Source organism: Monodelphis domestica, chromosome 2 (assembly GCF_027887165.1).
Source record: "Monodelphis domestica isolate mMonDom1 chromosome 2, mMonDom1.pri, whole genome shotgun sequence".
Taxonomy (NCBI): Eukaryota; Metazoa; Chordata; class Mammalia; order Didelphimorphia; family Didelphidae; genus Monodelphis; species Monodelphis domestica.
This window is the reverse complement of record NC_077228.1, coordinates 432,347,194-432,361,862: the sequence shown is the minus strand read 5'-3', so window position 1 is coordinate 432,361,862 and position 14,669 is coordinate 432,347,194. Positions and strand designations below refer to the sequence as shown.

Genomic DNA, 14,669 nt, shown 5'->3' with positions numbered 1-14,669 from the left:
ATTTTTCTTTTGGAATAAAATGTCAGCCAGTGTTGTGAAGATTGCACAAGTCCAACTTAATTTGACCCAATTCCAGGTGAATCTCTTTTACCTCAGCTAAATGCAGGCCCTAGGATAAACCCACATCTGAGTGAGACACCAGCACTGACACAACCTATTTAACTACTATTAACACCAGACCATCCTCATTGCACCCCAAAAGCAAGGCCAATTTTGTTAAAAGGAGACTTTTCCTCAAAGGAGATTTTTATTGATATTACTGAATTTGGGGGAATTTATAAAAAATAAAATTTGAATGATTACGTGCTTTGGTACCATTATGACTTTTTTTTTATCATAAGATGGTGATTGTTTTATTTTAGATTTTCTGAATTCTCATCGTGGATATCTGCAAAAGACAGAGAGTTACATGTGATGAAGCAAGAAGCCAAAGATACTGCTACATATGGAAAGTTCAAACTTGCTGCAGAGGTTAGATCCTGGCCAGTTTTTGCATATGTTCAAAAGATTTCCATTTTCTTTTCCTTTTGCTTTTCTAGACAGTTTAGTAATGATCTTTTTATTTTTTTTTAAATGTAATTACTGACACTGTAATGCTATGTATAAAATAGAACATCTAGGACACTTCCTAGGGAGTTATTTGCATTAGATATATCATTTGAGTGGTTTTCTTAGTTTCTTTACCAAAAAAGTTAGGAATATTGTGTCATACAGGGCTACCAGGTGAAACTGGTAAAACATAATTTTAGGATTTGATTTTTCCCAGGGATGGTTTTCAATATTTTAAGAAGAAACTGAATAAGAGAAGTTTTTAGTGCCTGACATATAGATCAAATTACCACTGATCTTTTTTTGGAGTGGGGTCATAGAAAACTCATCTGGGAACCTTGTGCCCTTATATTTTATTCTATTTTCTATGAGTTGCTATAGCCTATACTCTTCTCTCCATTCGTTATTTCCTGGGGTAGAGAGAAGCTGTGATTTCCACAAGGTAACACCAACAGTGTTTGTTAGATGTGGGACTTGAACACCAAATTCTGAAGTCAATACTCTTATTATATTTCACTAAACTAACAAAAAGTGAAATTGATAAATTTAACCAGTTCCTGTATAAAAGATCATAGTCTGTTTTGTGTGCACAAAGCTAATTGTATATACTGGGTAAGATTTCAGCTAATATTTCTCTATATAGCATTTGGGGATTTTTTGTTAGAAATATGGACACAAATGAAAATAACCATGGAATGCTTGAGTAGATTTTCTGATACTTCTAATAGTGTTCACAATTTATTTCAAATCATTTGTATTAATGTGCCCAGCATGTGTCTAGTAATAAGTGAATACAAATTCTGCTTTCAAGGAGACCATTAACAGGAAAGGTAAATATGTGAATATGGCAAAAGGAAAACTGAGAAATTCAAAGAGATAATGAAAGAGATAGAATGGAGGTTAAAATTTCAAGGACTTGACAACTGATTAGATGTACAGTTTAAGAGAGAGTTCAGAGTGAAAAAGAACTGAAATTCTAAGTGTTGGTAACTATGACAATGATGGGACATAGCAGAAAGAGATATGTTATGGAGAGGGGCAAATTTTTGTGAGGAGGAAGACAATTCAATTTTAGATATTCATTTACAGTCAAAAATTACTTTAAAAGTCATCTAGTTCAACCACATCTTTTTACAAATGAGGAAACTGAGGCTTAAAGAAGTTAAACTGAATCTGTGGTAAGAACAGGGCATCTAAGTGTAGCCCTCCAGAATATCATTGGAAATATAGAACTGAATCTCTGGAGAGAGGTTGTGGATTTAAATATATAAGATGTCCTAAAAATCTAAGTGTAGTTATAGAGTTTAATAGCTTAAAAGCACACTAAACATTTGGGGACACACTATATATTTGGCAATTATCTTAATAGGGATCATAATTGAAGCCCTGAAGTTATATGAGCTTACCAATGGAAAGACTGTTGAGAAAAGATGGCAAAAAAAAGAACATTAGGAAATAGGCATGTTGAAGAGACAGAAGAATGAGTACCAATGAAAGCAACTGGAAGGATCAGAGAGATAGAAGGAAGAGAACCAACTGAAAAGTCAAGAAAAATCATAATATCAACTGCCCCTTAAAGTTTGTCACACTTAACCATGATTCACAAGTATGTTTTGATGAATTTTATGTGTAGGAAATTAGAGATGAAATGAACAAACAAGGAGAGAATCTTGGATGGCTGAAGGCAAGGCTGAAAACACTGACAGAAGTTTCTGCTGAGGAAGAAATCCAAAAGCAGGATGATGAGCTCTCCAAACTCTCAAGTGACTTCAAGAGCCTCATAGCTTTGCTGTCAGAGGTAAAATTATATATTTAGCTAATGTGTAGCTCTTTTTGAAGGCTATGCTAGTTTCCTTATCTGAGATTTAATTTATTTTAATCAAAACTGGTATAGAACATAACACCATGAAATATTTGTTATTAATAGAGATTGCCAAAGCTAATTTATACAGTTAAGAATTGTACCCCATTACAGCAATGATGATTTAATTTTTAAATTTAACAAGCATTCATTTTCTCCTCCTCCCATGTGACCCCCTATAGGAAAAATAACATAAAAATAAAATCCTTTGTAGTTATTAGCCTAGAAAATTTTGAAGTTTTAACTAAGCTTTTAGGCTTAAATTAGTGTAGGAATTCAGATTTCCACTTCAGCAATGACAACCAGATATGAAAATATTTGGTACTAATTTATCTAGTCTTTCTCTAGATTACCCAATTATCAAGTATCTTCTTTTTTTTCAAAAGTTTGGTAATCTATGAAATAGTCAATTTGTTAATTTATCTAAAGGAAAAGAGTAAAATCTTGATAATATTTTATAAAGATTCTTATAAAAGAATGATTATGATCCAGTAGAACATGTCAAATGATGAGTTTTTTTTTCCTGAATGCTATATATTAAATAAATATGGTATATTTTTGTTTAAAAATGTAGAGATTTATGAGCATGCTATATACTACAAGAACAAAATAAAATCACATCCATTTGATATTTATTTCTTTAATTATTAATGTACTCGAAGCATTTCAACATAAATTAGTTCTATCCAATATTATCTGACTCATGGATTTTTTTTTTTAGGTTGAAAAGATGTTAAGTACCCTTGGGGATCGTGTCCAGTACAAGGAAATTGCAAAAAGTTCACTTGAACAGTTAATTAGTACTTCTAAAGAAGTTCAGGATCAAGCAGAAAAGATCTTAGATACTGAAAACTTATTTGAAGCCCAGCAGTTACTTCTTCATCATCAGGTAGGATGCATCTTTTACTTTGTTGCTTCTCCTAGTAGTAGCCAGCTGGCACCATAACTAGTATTCTGGGCCTGAAGTCAAAAAGCCTTGAATTCAAAACAACCTTCAGACATTTCCCAGCTATATGACCCAGGGCAATCCACCTTTTGCCTCAGTTTCCCCTTCTGTAAAAATAAATGGTGATGATAAACTACCTACCTCCCAGGGTTTTTACGGGTGCCAATGAGAGAATGATTGGTAAGTGGTTTGCACAGTGCCTGGCATGGAGTAAAAATCAGCACTATAATAATAATTACTATTATTAATGTATTTTCATATTGTTTTACATTATTTAATATTGATTAATTATTATTTCTATTAGTGAATTAACCTCAGAGTGATACATGGAAAAAGTGTAAAACACTTACTCCACTAGACACCTGCAACCCATAACATTCCTCAGATGGATCAAATCAGAGTAAAGTGTAATTGAAAAATATTTTAAAGTAAAATAAAACAACAATAATACATGATAATATTATATTTTAAAACTAAATCAGTATATGGTCTTCAATAATCCTTATGTATGGCTTAGTGGCCCATTTCTATTTGAGTTTGACGCCGCTACTATAGAATGTTCACCTGTTCAGAAATCCTGGGCTACATGGTCAAAGGATTCGGTAACATTCGGATTAATTGAAATGTTTCATTTGATATTGAGAAATATCTACATATAAAGGAATCTTATCACTGCAAAAAGCTGAAGGAAAGTAATATGAATAAAATATGACATTCACATTGAAAAAGTGGGAGAATTCATCAGTGTTGCTTCATAATGGAAATGACAAATGTGAGGTTACTTTTCTCCAAGTTAAATTAATTTTGTGAAAAAACATTTCTGTTCATGCCTGCCCAATTACATTTCAAATCTCTTTCAAATTCTTCTTCCTTGAACACATATTACACACTGTTCTACACATAATTTGTTATGGCTGGAGTACCCTTTTCCATATGTGCCTTCAAGGCTTCATTTTTTCCATCAAATTTTTCCCAACTTCCAGAGCACAGAATGATTATATAGTATTTGTTTCCTTTTTACATATTAATCACTTTTTGCTTCATATTATGTTTATCTCTTTAATCTTTCTTCTTTTTTCTACAGCATGAATTCTTTTGAAATACGGTTATTTTATCATTTCAATCCTTTCTTTAACATCTCCATATTCATCAAGCACAATACCTTGTACATATTAGACATTTAATAAATGTTTATGGAATATGTAAATGGTCTCGATGACCCCAAATGACAAGAATTTTAGGATATAATCTTGTTCTAAGTTAGTCTTCCAAATGTAATCTCAGAAATAAGAACAAAGTAAATAATATTATTCTTAATTTATTTGTGCTAAACTACTATCCATTTAGGTACCTCGATATTCTGATTATGAATCTGAGAAAAAATAGAGGGCTAGAAAAAGCCTTAGGCATTTTTTTAAACTCTTACCTTCCGTCTTGGAATCAATACTGTATATTGGTTCCAAGGCGAAGAGTGGTAAGGGCTAGACAATGGGGGTTAAATGACTTGCCCAGGATCAAACAGCTGGGAAGTATCCGGAGGCCAGATTTGAAGCTAGTACCTCCTGTCTCTAAGCCTGGCTCTCAATCCACTGAGCTACCCAACTGCCCCCCCCCCTTTGGCAATTTTTGAGATGTAAATTTTATTTAAAACAAAGTATGCTTTAAAAAAAAAACCATTATATTACCATATTGTATTTTTACATCAAATGCACATGTTCCCATCCCTCTCTTCCAGTGTCCTATAGTGGGGACTCAAAAAACAAAAACAAAAACAATATAGCAAAGCTAAAAAACATAGTCAAAAAGAAATTACATTATTCTCCATTATTCTATCCTTGTGCCCCGCCTTTATAAAGAAAGTGGGAGGAGCTGCCTTATAGCTTGTTATGGGGGAGGGGGGGAGGAACTAAGCTTAGTGATTATATGTTCCTAGCACTTAGTTTTGGGGGAAGATGATATTATTTTTATATTTACATTGTTCCAATGATTTTGTATATCTGTGCATGCTTCATTTTACATTGTTTCCTATGTCTTCCCATGACATAATTTTTTTTAAGTATTAAAATGAGTTTTTTAATAGACTTCACCATTTCAATATTAATATTTTGGTGAATGTTTTAAAGGTTAATGTGTGTGAAAGTAATGCTTTGGTTGCACACTTTTCCCATTTATTTTATATTGTTTGCATGTTGGTGAGTAGATTTAATTTTATGTTGGTTTAAGTTAGGAAACAGCGCCAGTGATATTTTTATTTCTTTTTTTACCTTTCTGAAAAATTCCTTTTGGTTTTTTACAGTCTCTACAGATTAATCACAATCCTCAATATGTGTTTCAATGTTATTTCCATTAGCATTGGTTTTTTTCCTTTACAAAAGAGGCCTCTATCTTTTAAGTAGTAAATACATTTCTCTCTCTCTCTCTCTCTCTTTCTTTCTTTCTCTCTCTCTCTTTCTCTCTCTCTCTCTCTCACACACACCCCTTTTTTAACAAAATGAATAATTTCACCAAATCTCTTCTATGTAAAACCCAATATGAATTTTTGACACAATTTTAAGTGATGTAGCTTGAGTTATCAAACCAAAATATTTATAAAAATGAATATCTTTGACTAATGTAGATTCTCAATTGCTATTAATATTCTTTCATTTAAAAGTATAGTTCTTGCCCACAAGACATCTTTTTGTACTTACTTTTCTGTATCTTGTGTTCAAGTGTAGGTGTGTACTTCCCTTCTTAGCTGTAGGAGAGATTAACATGTATATCCATCTGTTTAACAAATCCTTCCAGCAAAAGACCAAGGGGATCCATGCAAAGAAGAAAGATGTACAGGAGCAGATTGCCAGGGCTAAGCAGGGTGAAGGTGGGCTACCAAGCAGAGTCCAAGAGGAACTAAAGAAGCTGGAGAATACCTTGGAGAATATGGAGCAGAATAGGGAAAAGCAGGAGCGCCGCCTTCAGGTGAGACTTAAGAAAGCAACGTCCTCTTCCAAAGTTCATAAATAAGATGATGAGGTCTTACACTAGGTAACTCTTTTCTACTTAGAAGACTTCAGTTCTGTTGTTTTTTTTTCTATTGGGGTATAGATATAGATTTTTAAATTCTGTTTGGTTTGGTTTGATTGGGGTTTTTTTGGAGGAAATATGTTAATTTTTATAATTAAGTTGTGTGTTCCCTCAATCCCTTCTCATTTTCTCTTATTTTTGTTTTGACTATTGTTCTTTGCCCTTCTGTTCTGTTAGTGGAATGGTAACATTCTCTATCCTTAGGGATGGAAAATAGTTTATAGATTAGTCTAGTTCTTTTTTTCCATAGGAGACTAGAGAGACTGATCTCTACTAGACACTGGATCATAAACTTTCATGTCAATTCTGTTAAATTTGCAGTTTTATGAAAGTAACTAGAATTTAAATATTTGTACATCTTTCCAAGTTAGGGTCCATGTGAAAAATGATCCCTTAATATTTTTCATTAATTTATAACCTTTCATATTATTAACCTTTTTTTTCCCTTTTAGGTGACGATAAGAAAGTGGGAGCGCTTTGAAACAAACAAAGAAACAGTGGTCAGATATCTTTTTCAAACAGGTTCCAGCCATGAACGTTTCTTGAGTTTTAGCAGCTTAGAGAGCCTGTCCTCAGAACTGGATCAGACAAAGGTATAAGTGATATGATCTAGTCTTTTGCTAAATGTTTAGCCTGGAGTAGTCCCTTGACTCCCCTGCCTCCCCAACCCTTTTTAGAAAAAAAAATGTATCATACTTTTCAAGAGAGAACAGTGAATGATTGTTAGTGTCATATATGGGTATCAAGAGACTGGTATGATGGTGTTGTAAGGTTCTAAGTACTAAGGTAATAAGATATTAACATGATATTAGTAGGTATTAAGAGGGGGAATAGGGAAACTACATGGCTCAGTGGATGGAGAGCCAGTCCTAGAGATGACGTCCTGGGTTCAAATATGGCCCTAGACACTTCCTAGCTATGTGACCCAGGGCAAGTCACTTATCCCCCATTGCCTAGCCCTTACTGCTCTTCTGCCTTAAAACTGATGCACAGCATTGATTCTAAAATTTAAGGTAAGAATTTTTTTTAAAGAGAGGGTACATAGAGACCTTTAGTTTATATTTTGTGGGGTTCCGAGGGAGGGCACTAAACTCAAATCAATATGTCACACATTTAAATGATTATAGAACTGTAGAATCTAAAATGTTTAAGAAACCTCAGATGCCATCTATCCCAACTCAGCCCATGGTTAAGAATATCCTTCTATTAAATAACCAATATGCAGTTGTCCATCCTCTTTAGGAAGACCTTTAATGAGACAGAATGCTCCACCTTCTGAGCAATCCTATCACAATTTTGGATAACATTAGATATTATGATGGTTTTCCTTAAGTCAAGTCTAAATATTCCTCCTTATAACTTCAACTCATTCTGTCTTTTGGAGTCCAGCAAAAAAAAAGTCTCTTTGCAATGACAATCCTTCAATATCATCTCTAGGATAAACATACTTAGTTGCTGTAAATGATCTATAAATGAAAAGAATTCAAATACTTTCTTTTTCCTAGTCAACAATTAAATGCTCTCCACATTATCAGTATCCTTCCTAAAATCAATTAAGATAACACATGAAAAATGCTTGATCTAGTTCCTGACATGCTTAATAAATGGTTTCTCTCTGCTTTCCCCAAAAATATGACGCTCAGAATGGAACATAATAATGTGTTGCCTTATCTGGGCAAAATATATTAGGATTGGCCAATAGCCTGTGGCCTACCAAATGGTTTTGTGCCTTTGAAAGAACAAAAACTATTTTCCTTTCTCTCTAGATATTTCATTTGCCCATTTGGTTTCCTTTAGTAAATTTCTCTCTACCATTAAAAAGTTTTTGTTATCATTTTCTATAAAACTCTTGGAGAATTTTTTCAATTACAGTCCTAGTCTCACTTATGGCTACATTGGTTTATAATTTCTTTGCATTGTGTTACACTATCCTTTATGATATCATAATACATTGAACCATACTATACTATGCAGTATCATACTGTGCCATATCATATCATAATATATCATTTTATATGTGTATCTATGCATATATAGCTGTATACCTGCATCTGTACCTACATTTTTTAAGAATTCACTTGTCCTTTCTATATCTTGAATACTTAATTCTTATTTTGCTAACTATAATTAATAATATTACTTGGAAATGAAAAAATAGTGGAAAATACTATTTTGTATAAGAAAGGATAGTACCAAAGGCTGGGAGATTATTAGGAAGTCTGGAATCCGTATATGAGCACTTTCTTTAGGAGAGAGTCAAAAGATGCTGGACGTGATGCTTATTGAAAACATCATTAAATGAAACTGACTATATCATAATGGATCCAAAGTTATTGATTACAGAAATTGTCAATTTTTAAAAATTAGATCATTAACTGATTAGAACAAACACTTGACTAAACAATCATATTAGAAAAAATAATGCGTTCCAAGAATTGAGAGGCAGTGCTTGAGATTACAAGAAATATAAGCTTGACCTGCCTTTAAAGAAAGTTGACTTTAAAACAACAGCAAAAAAACAAAGACAAAAACTTCAAAGGTTTTTTTTTTTCTTTAGGAAGCTAAAATGAGATATTACTTATGGAGTGTTTTCCAAACATTAAAGTTTGGCACTTATATTAAATTTGATAACATTTGGAATATTAAAAATGGGAAGAATTAAAGACATTGACTCTACCAACAGTTATTTGAGAAATTTAAAATTTATCTGAGACATTTAACAGGTGCTAAAATGTCATTTCCATTAGTAAATTGAGTCCAAAAATCACCTCCCTCAGTAAATACTTAATCTTCTTTTGAAAGAGACATAGGAGCTAAATGCAATTCACTTTAGGCACAAATTTATTCAAAAAAACATTATGAGGAGTACAGCAGAAAATAGCTGAAAGAAGAAAATCCTGAATAAAGATTAGTTTAAGACCTAGGTAAGTTAAGTCATTCTAAGAACATATATCAATGGAATTATAAAGATAAACAAATGAACTTAAAATGAAACAGATCTACTTTCATGTCTTTGGTGGTCATAAAACCATGGTGTTTGTATCCCATCACCTCAACTTTATATGAACTATATTTGAAAATACTATAGTATTTGATATTCATAAATCAGGAAAATTGGTGAGATCAGACCAAATGCATATGTCAGAAATCTGTGTTGAAGTTAACACGAATTTCAAAGAATTCAGTAATTGATTTTGAATATAATTGAAAGAAGGAAGATTATAATAGAATTTAAAAGACCCTGGATAGAATTTTCTAGATGGAGAAAACACCACCAACTTCATAACCATTTACAAAATCTACATGAGAATGGTCTACTAATTTATTAAGATCATTCTTTCTAGAAACATGAAAAAAAGGATATATTTGTAGGCTTTTACAGATGTTTTCTGCATTACATCATTTAATCATGGTATTAAAATGAGGGATATAGAGATTACATGACATGGCTTGTACCTATTTTTATTACAAAGTTAATAATTATAAAGAAAATAATTGACATAAGAAGGAATCGAACTATTACAATAAAAACATAAGTACATTCTGTTGTATTTAAACAAAAAATAGAAGCAGACATATTAACAAATCATAAACTAATTCAAGTGTTTCTTCTATGTTCTCTTGACTTAAAGTTCCTTTTCCATTGTTTGAAAGTGTACACACACATACACACAGAATTTGGTTTTGTTGGCTTTTATTTTTTCGTCACTTCTCATAAATACTTTCTTATTTTTTTGAATTTATATTTACCATCATATAGAAACATAATTTTCTATTATATTTATATACCATCATTTATTGAGAAATGTTTCAATTATTATGAATTATTTAAATTCTAATGTTTAATAGAAAAGAGCTCTGCATAATAATTCATCATTTCCTTGACTTATTTGACTTTTAGTATCTCTCCTTTCTAATTTTTAAATTTAGTGATTTTGACTTCCTCTTTTCTTTTTCTTATTTGATTTGTTAAGTATTTATCCATTTTGTTGGTATTTACACAAATTAGCTTTTGGATAGTTTTATTATATTATTTTTAAAAAACCTTTTTATTGTATTAATACCTGTTCAGATTTTGGTTATATATCTTTTTGTTTTTATTAGTTACAGTATTCCTTTTTGCTTGACTTTCAAACAACATCAATTGAGTTCTCTTTCTTTTACAAAACACTATAGTAATTTAGTGTTCTAAATTTTCCTAAGTATTGCCTGCAGTTAATGCCATGGATTTTGCTATTTGTTAAATATATGGTTACTATCTTTGAATTTAGATTAATTTTTATCATTTCCTCTTCCTCTGAGGGCTTGTTTAATAAATAATTTTACGTACATTTGCATCCAAAGCTTTTGCTTATTGTTTCATTGTTTATTGTTAATGATTTTTCTGATTTTACTGTATTATATCTTATCAAGATATATGTAGAATTTTGTTTATTGATATATAACTTCTTCATAACCTAGCAATACATCATGATACTATAATATGTCTAATTGATCTACTATGACTAATATTTTATCATTCTCTGTAATTTCTAATTTTTTTTGGATTTGTTATATTCTAATTAGTGTTAAATATATTATGTCTTATGTTTTCTGGTTTGAATTTGACTTTGTCAAATATCATTAATGCCATATTTGGTTTTATGATTTGGTAAACTTGAGACTACTCTTTCAACTTCATTCTATTTAAATGTTTTTGAATTCTATGTACTTCCTACATTATTAGGTAATGTTTTTCAATGAGCTCTCTTCTTTTCAAGAGCTGATTCTATTTATATTTATGTTATAAATTGCTAAGTTTAAAATAATTTCTTTATATTTTCCTTCAAATTTTAGTGGGTCATGCAAGTTTTGATTCTTGTGATTTCTGGTATTAATTAAAACTTTAGAAATACTCTAAAAAATCTCGAAGTCTTATACAATTATTATCTAGATTATTTTTTAACTTGGATTTTCTTTTTACCAAAAACAGCTTAATTTGAGATTTTCTTCTTTCTCTTCTTATTTTCTCATTTGTTTGTCTTAAAAACCTTCAAAAAGATTTAGTGATTCAATCAATATGATATTTGGTGGATTTTCACATTTTTTAGAAACTGATTTGTCTTGATTAGATATTATATGTCTGCTAACTTTTCAAAGACTAAATTTTCATGAATGTATATCTGTTGACTTTACACAGAATATTTATTTTTGCTGGATAGGTAGTTCTTTGTTCATGATCAGTGCTTCTTAAATTTATATATGCCACCATCAAATTTATTTGATCTTTTTTTATTTAACTCCACTTAACTCTATAAACCTGATTGTTGTTCTTTGGTATGTTTATTTTTATTGTTATATTTTTTCTTTCTTATAAAATATTGAGATTTCTTTCCTCCAATGGAGTTTGACTATAATAATGTTTAATTTTGGGTTTTCCCTTGTTAATATCCAATAGTTTTTTTTATGTTTTCACTTTTTGTTAATTCAAAAAATATTTCCTAAATAATTTGTTAGAATAGTATGTTCTGATTCTTTTACTTTTCTAACTTATCTGGGATGCAAATAATTTGAAAGCCTGCATCCTTCTCTTCTCTGTGAGTCTGTCACTTTAATTTTCATGGCTTCCTTTTTATCCAATAAGAAGTCATTTCCTAAGCTTCCCAATCTACCTAACTCCAGTGAATCTAAATTGTTCATAATGCTGTTTTCTGCTATATTAAATATTATGTATTTGGCTACTTTTTAATTTTCGAGATTTTTCTATCATGTTCTCTATGCTGGACATTTAAGAAAAATCCCCCCATTATTTATTTTTAAAAATTCTTTCAATTCTTTTAATTCCACTATAGTAAATTTTGTGATTTATATTTTTAAAATATTTTCTTTTGACCTGCTATTGTGATATACTTAAGCCAAATGTCAGTTCTTTTAAAATTTGTGAGTATATCTTTCACCATATAGTGTATCATTATTTTTTTCCAATTTTAATTTTGATACTTTATCTGAAAGTGGCCCAATAGTATCTTTTTTATCTTATTTAGACATTCCTTTTTCAGATGATTTTTATTTTCTTGTGAGTGTGGATTTTAGCCATTTTTCTTTTCTTTTTCTAGGCTTGTTTTTTGAGTATATGGTCTCTTATTCAAACCTTTAATTTGTCTATCTCAATAGGAAACTGTGCCTATTATCCATTGATTTTAAAATAGCATTTGAATCTCTAGGAAAATGGTGTCAAACCTATGGCACATGTGCCAGAAAGGGCACACAGAGCCCTCTCTGTGGGTACACCTGCAATTTCCCACCAGTGATTATTACTAGAAAGTCAGAGAGACTTCATGGAGAGCTGCTCCCCTCCCCCTTTCCATATACTTGAGGACATTCCTCACTTTACCCATCCCTCTGCCCAGCAGCCCAATGGGTACACTTCCTCCTTCCCCTCTCTGGGGGAAGGTGTGTGTTTGGGGTCTCACATGCTGTATGAGGGTGAGGCACAGATAGCAGCTTGTTGAATCTGTGGCTAAGGTGATTCCTGTGGTGGGGTTGGAGAGGAGCTAAATTGAAGGGGAGCATAGCTCATAGCATGGTACATAGCTAGTGGGGAGCAGAGTGCTTGGGCCACTCTCCTCCCCTTCTTCACATGCCTCTCATTTCCAGCCCTTCTACCCAGAAGCCCAATGGTAGCACTTCCCCCCTCCCTGTCTATGGTAAGGCGGGGTGGGACATGGGGAATGGAGAGGGGCACTCTGTCTCTGAGTGGGGGAAGGTGGCACTACATCTCTAAAAGGTTCACTGTCACTTGTCTAGAATCTGTAGTCTTCAAGGTTTTTCTCGAAGTAAAAAAAGAGGTGGGGACTTTTAATCACTGCAATAAAATCATTCAATACTCAGTGACAGATGCAACTTTAAAGACAACTTTATTTGAAGTGCTTTCGAATATTTTTGTAAAGTCTATGAAGGACAAATCAGGAAACTCATTTAATCCAGGAAGTTACCAGAGTTGATTTCATTAAATTCTGCAAGCATTTATTTTGTACCTCCAGTGAGCAAAGCATAGCACTTTGTGCCAAGGTTACAAAAACAAAATTAAAAGCATTAATAGAAGATGCCCTTTTTCTGAGACCAAATAAAATGATTCCCTATTGAAATTGGTGATCTACAAATCACATAGTTCTTAAATGATACTTAATACCAGTTGTCTGGTCTGAAATACCATAAAACTTCCTAAGCAATTCTGTAACTTTACCTAATGATGTACATTAGAAAAAAACAAAATGTGTGAAAAATATCTATTGCCTACTCAATCAATATGTACATTTTGGACAAGAGCTTCAGAAGGACAGTGAACAAAGCCCAGAATTGAAGAGAAGATTGGGCTACAATTCTTTTGGGAAATTGCAATTCCTGTAATTCTGTATACTTTTTCACTTCTGTAGAAACTCGTTATTTTTAATACAAGTATTCTTCCAGTGTTAACCTGTTTCTGTGAATCGTGGAACAACAGAATACTGAAGAAATTAAAGTTAGAAAATTCACAATGGCCAATGAAGAGATCTTTGGTTGGTAGAAACAGGTTTGCTGAATATTATTAGTAATGGTTTTTACATTAAGTTGATTAAAAGATTTTACCAAAAGACTAGAAAATAACTCCCACAGAAATAACAAAGGGATAGTCAGACTGGTACACTTATACTCCTCCCTCTTCGTCCCACTAAAAGAAAAGAGAAAACCCTAGAGTGTTTTGGGTTGACTGTTTATGGAAGATTTATAAAAGAAAAACATGAATAATAATTGAATGAGATGAAAAAGCATAGAATGGTTGTAATTGGTAACAGTGGAAGTAATACAAACAGATGAAAACATGAATCTGACTATTAAATTAAAGCAACAATTACCATTTATCTACTAGTTTATGGTCACAAAGCATTTTACATACCCAGAACACAAATCTTGAGGTCTAACTGATATCATCCCCACTTTACAAATTTCACACTTATCTGGAGACCTTAGGATAGAGCACTGTACCTTGAGTCAGGAAAATCTGATAGATCTGGCCTTAAATAATTAATACCTATGTGATTCTGGGGATAATAATATCACCTACCTCCAGGTTTGTTGTGAGAATTGAATGAGATAATATTTGCCAAGTATGTCTGACATATAGTAGCTGTTTTATAAAAGTTTATTCCTTCCCTTCCTTCTTCTCATCCACTACTTTACAATTACAATGCTTTACATACAGTATCTCAAAACATAGCAGAGCACAACCGC

The 14,669-nt window shown here is 31.9% G+C and overlaps 1 protein-coding gene across 19 annotated transcripts in view; it reads left to right on the top strand.

Moving 5' to 3' along the window:
* The window catches only part of SYNE1 (spectrin repeat containing nuclear envelope protein 1), a 569,990-nt gene that overhangs the window by 224,626 nt on the left and 330,695 nt on the right, over positions 1-14,669 (top strand). For all 19 annotated transcript variants that reach the window (XM_016428964.2, XM_056818948.1, XM_056818954.1 and 16 more), the window contains 5 exons: positions 363-471; positions 2,183-2,347; positions 3,132-3,299; positions 6,144-6,314; positions 6,872-7,012. In XM_016428964.2, coding sequence (XP_016284450.1) covers positions 363-471; positions 2,183-2,347; positions 3,132-3,299; positions 6,144-6,314; positions 6,872-7,012 — 754 coding nt within the window. The remainder of the gene's footprint in view (positions 1-362; positions 472-2,182; positions 2,348-3,131; positions 3,300-6,143; positions 6,315-6,871; positions 7,013-14,669) is intronic.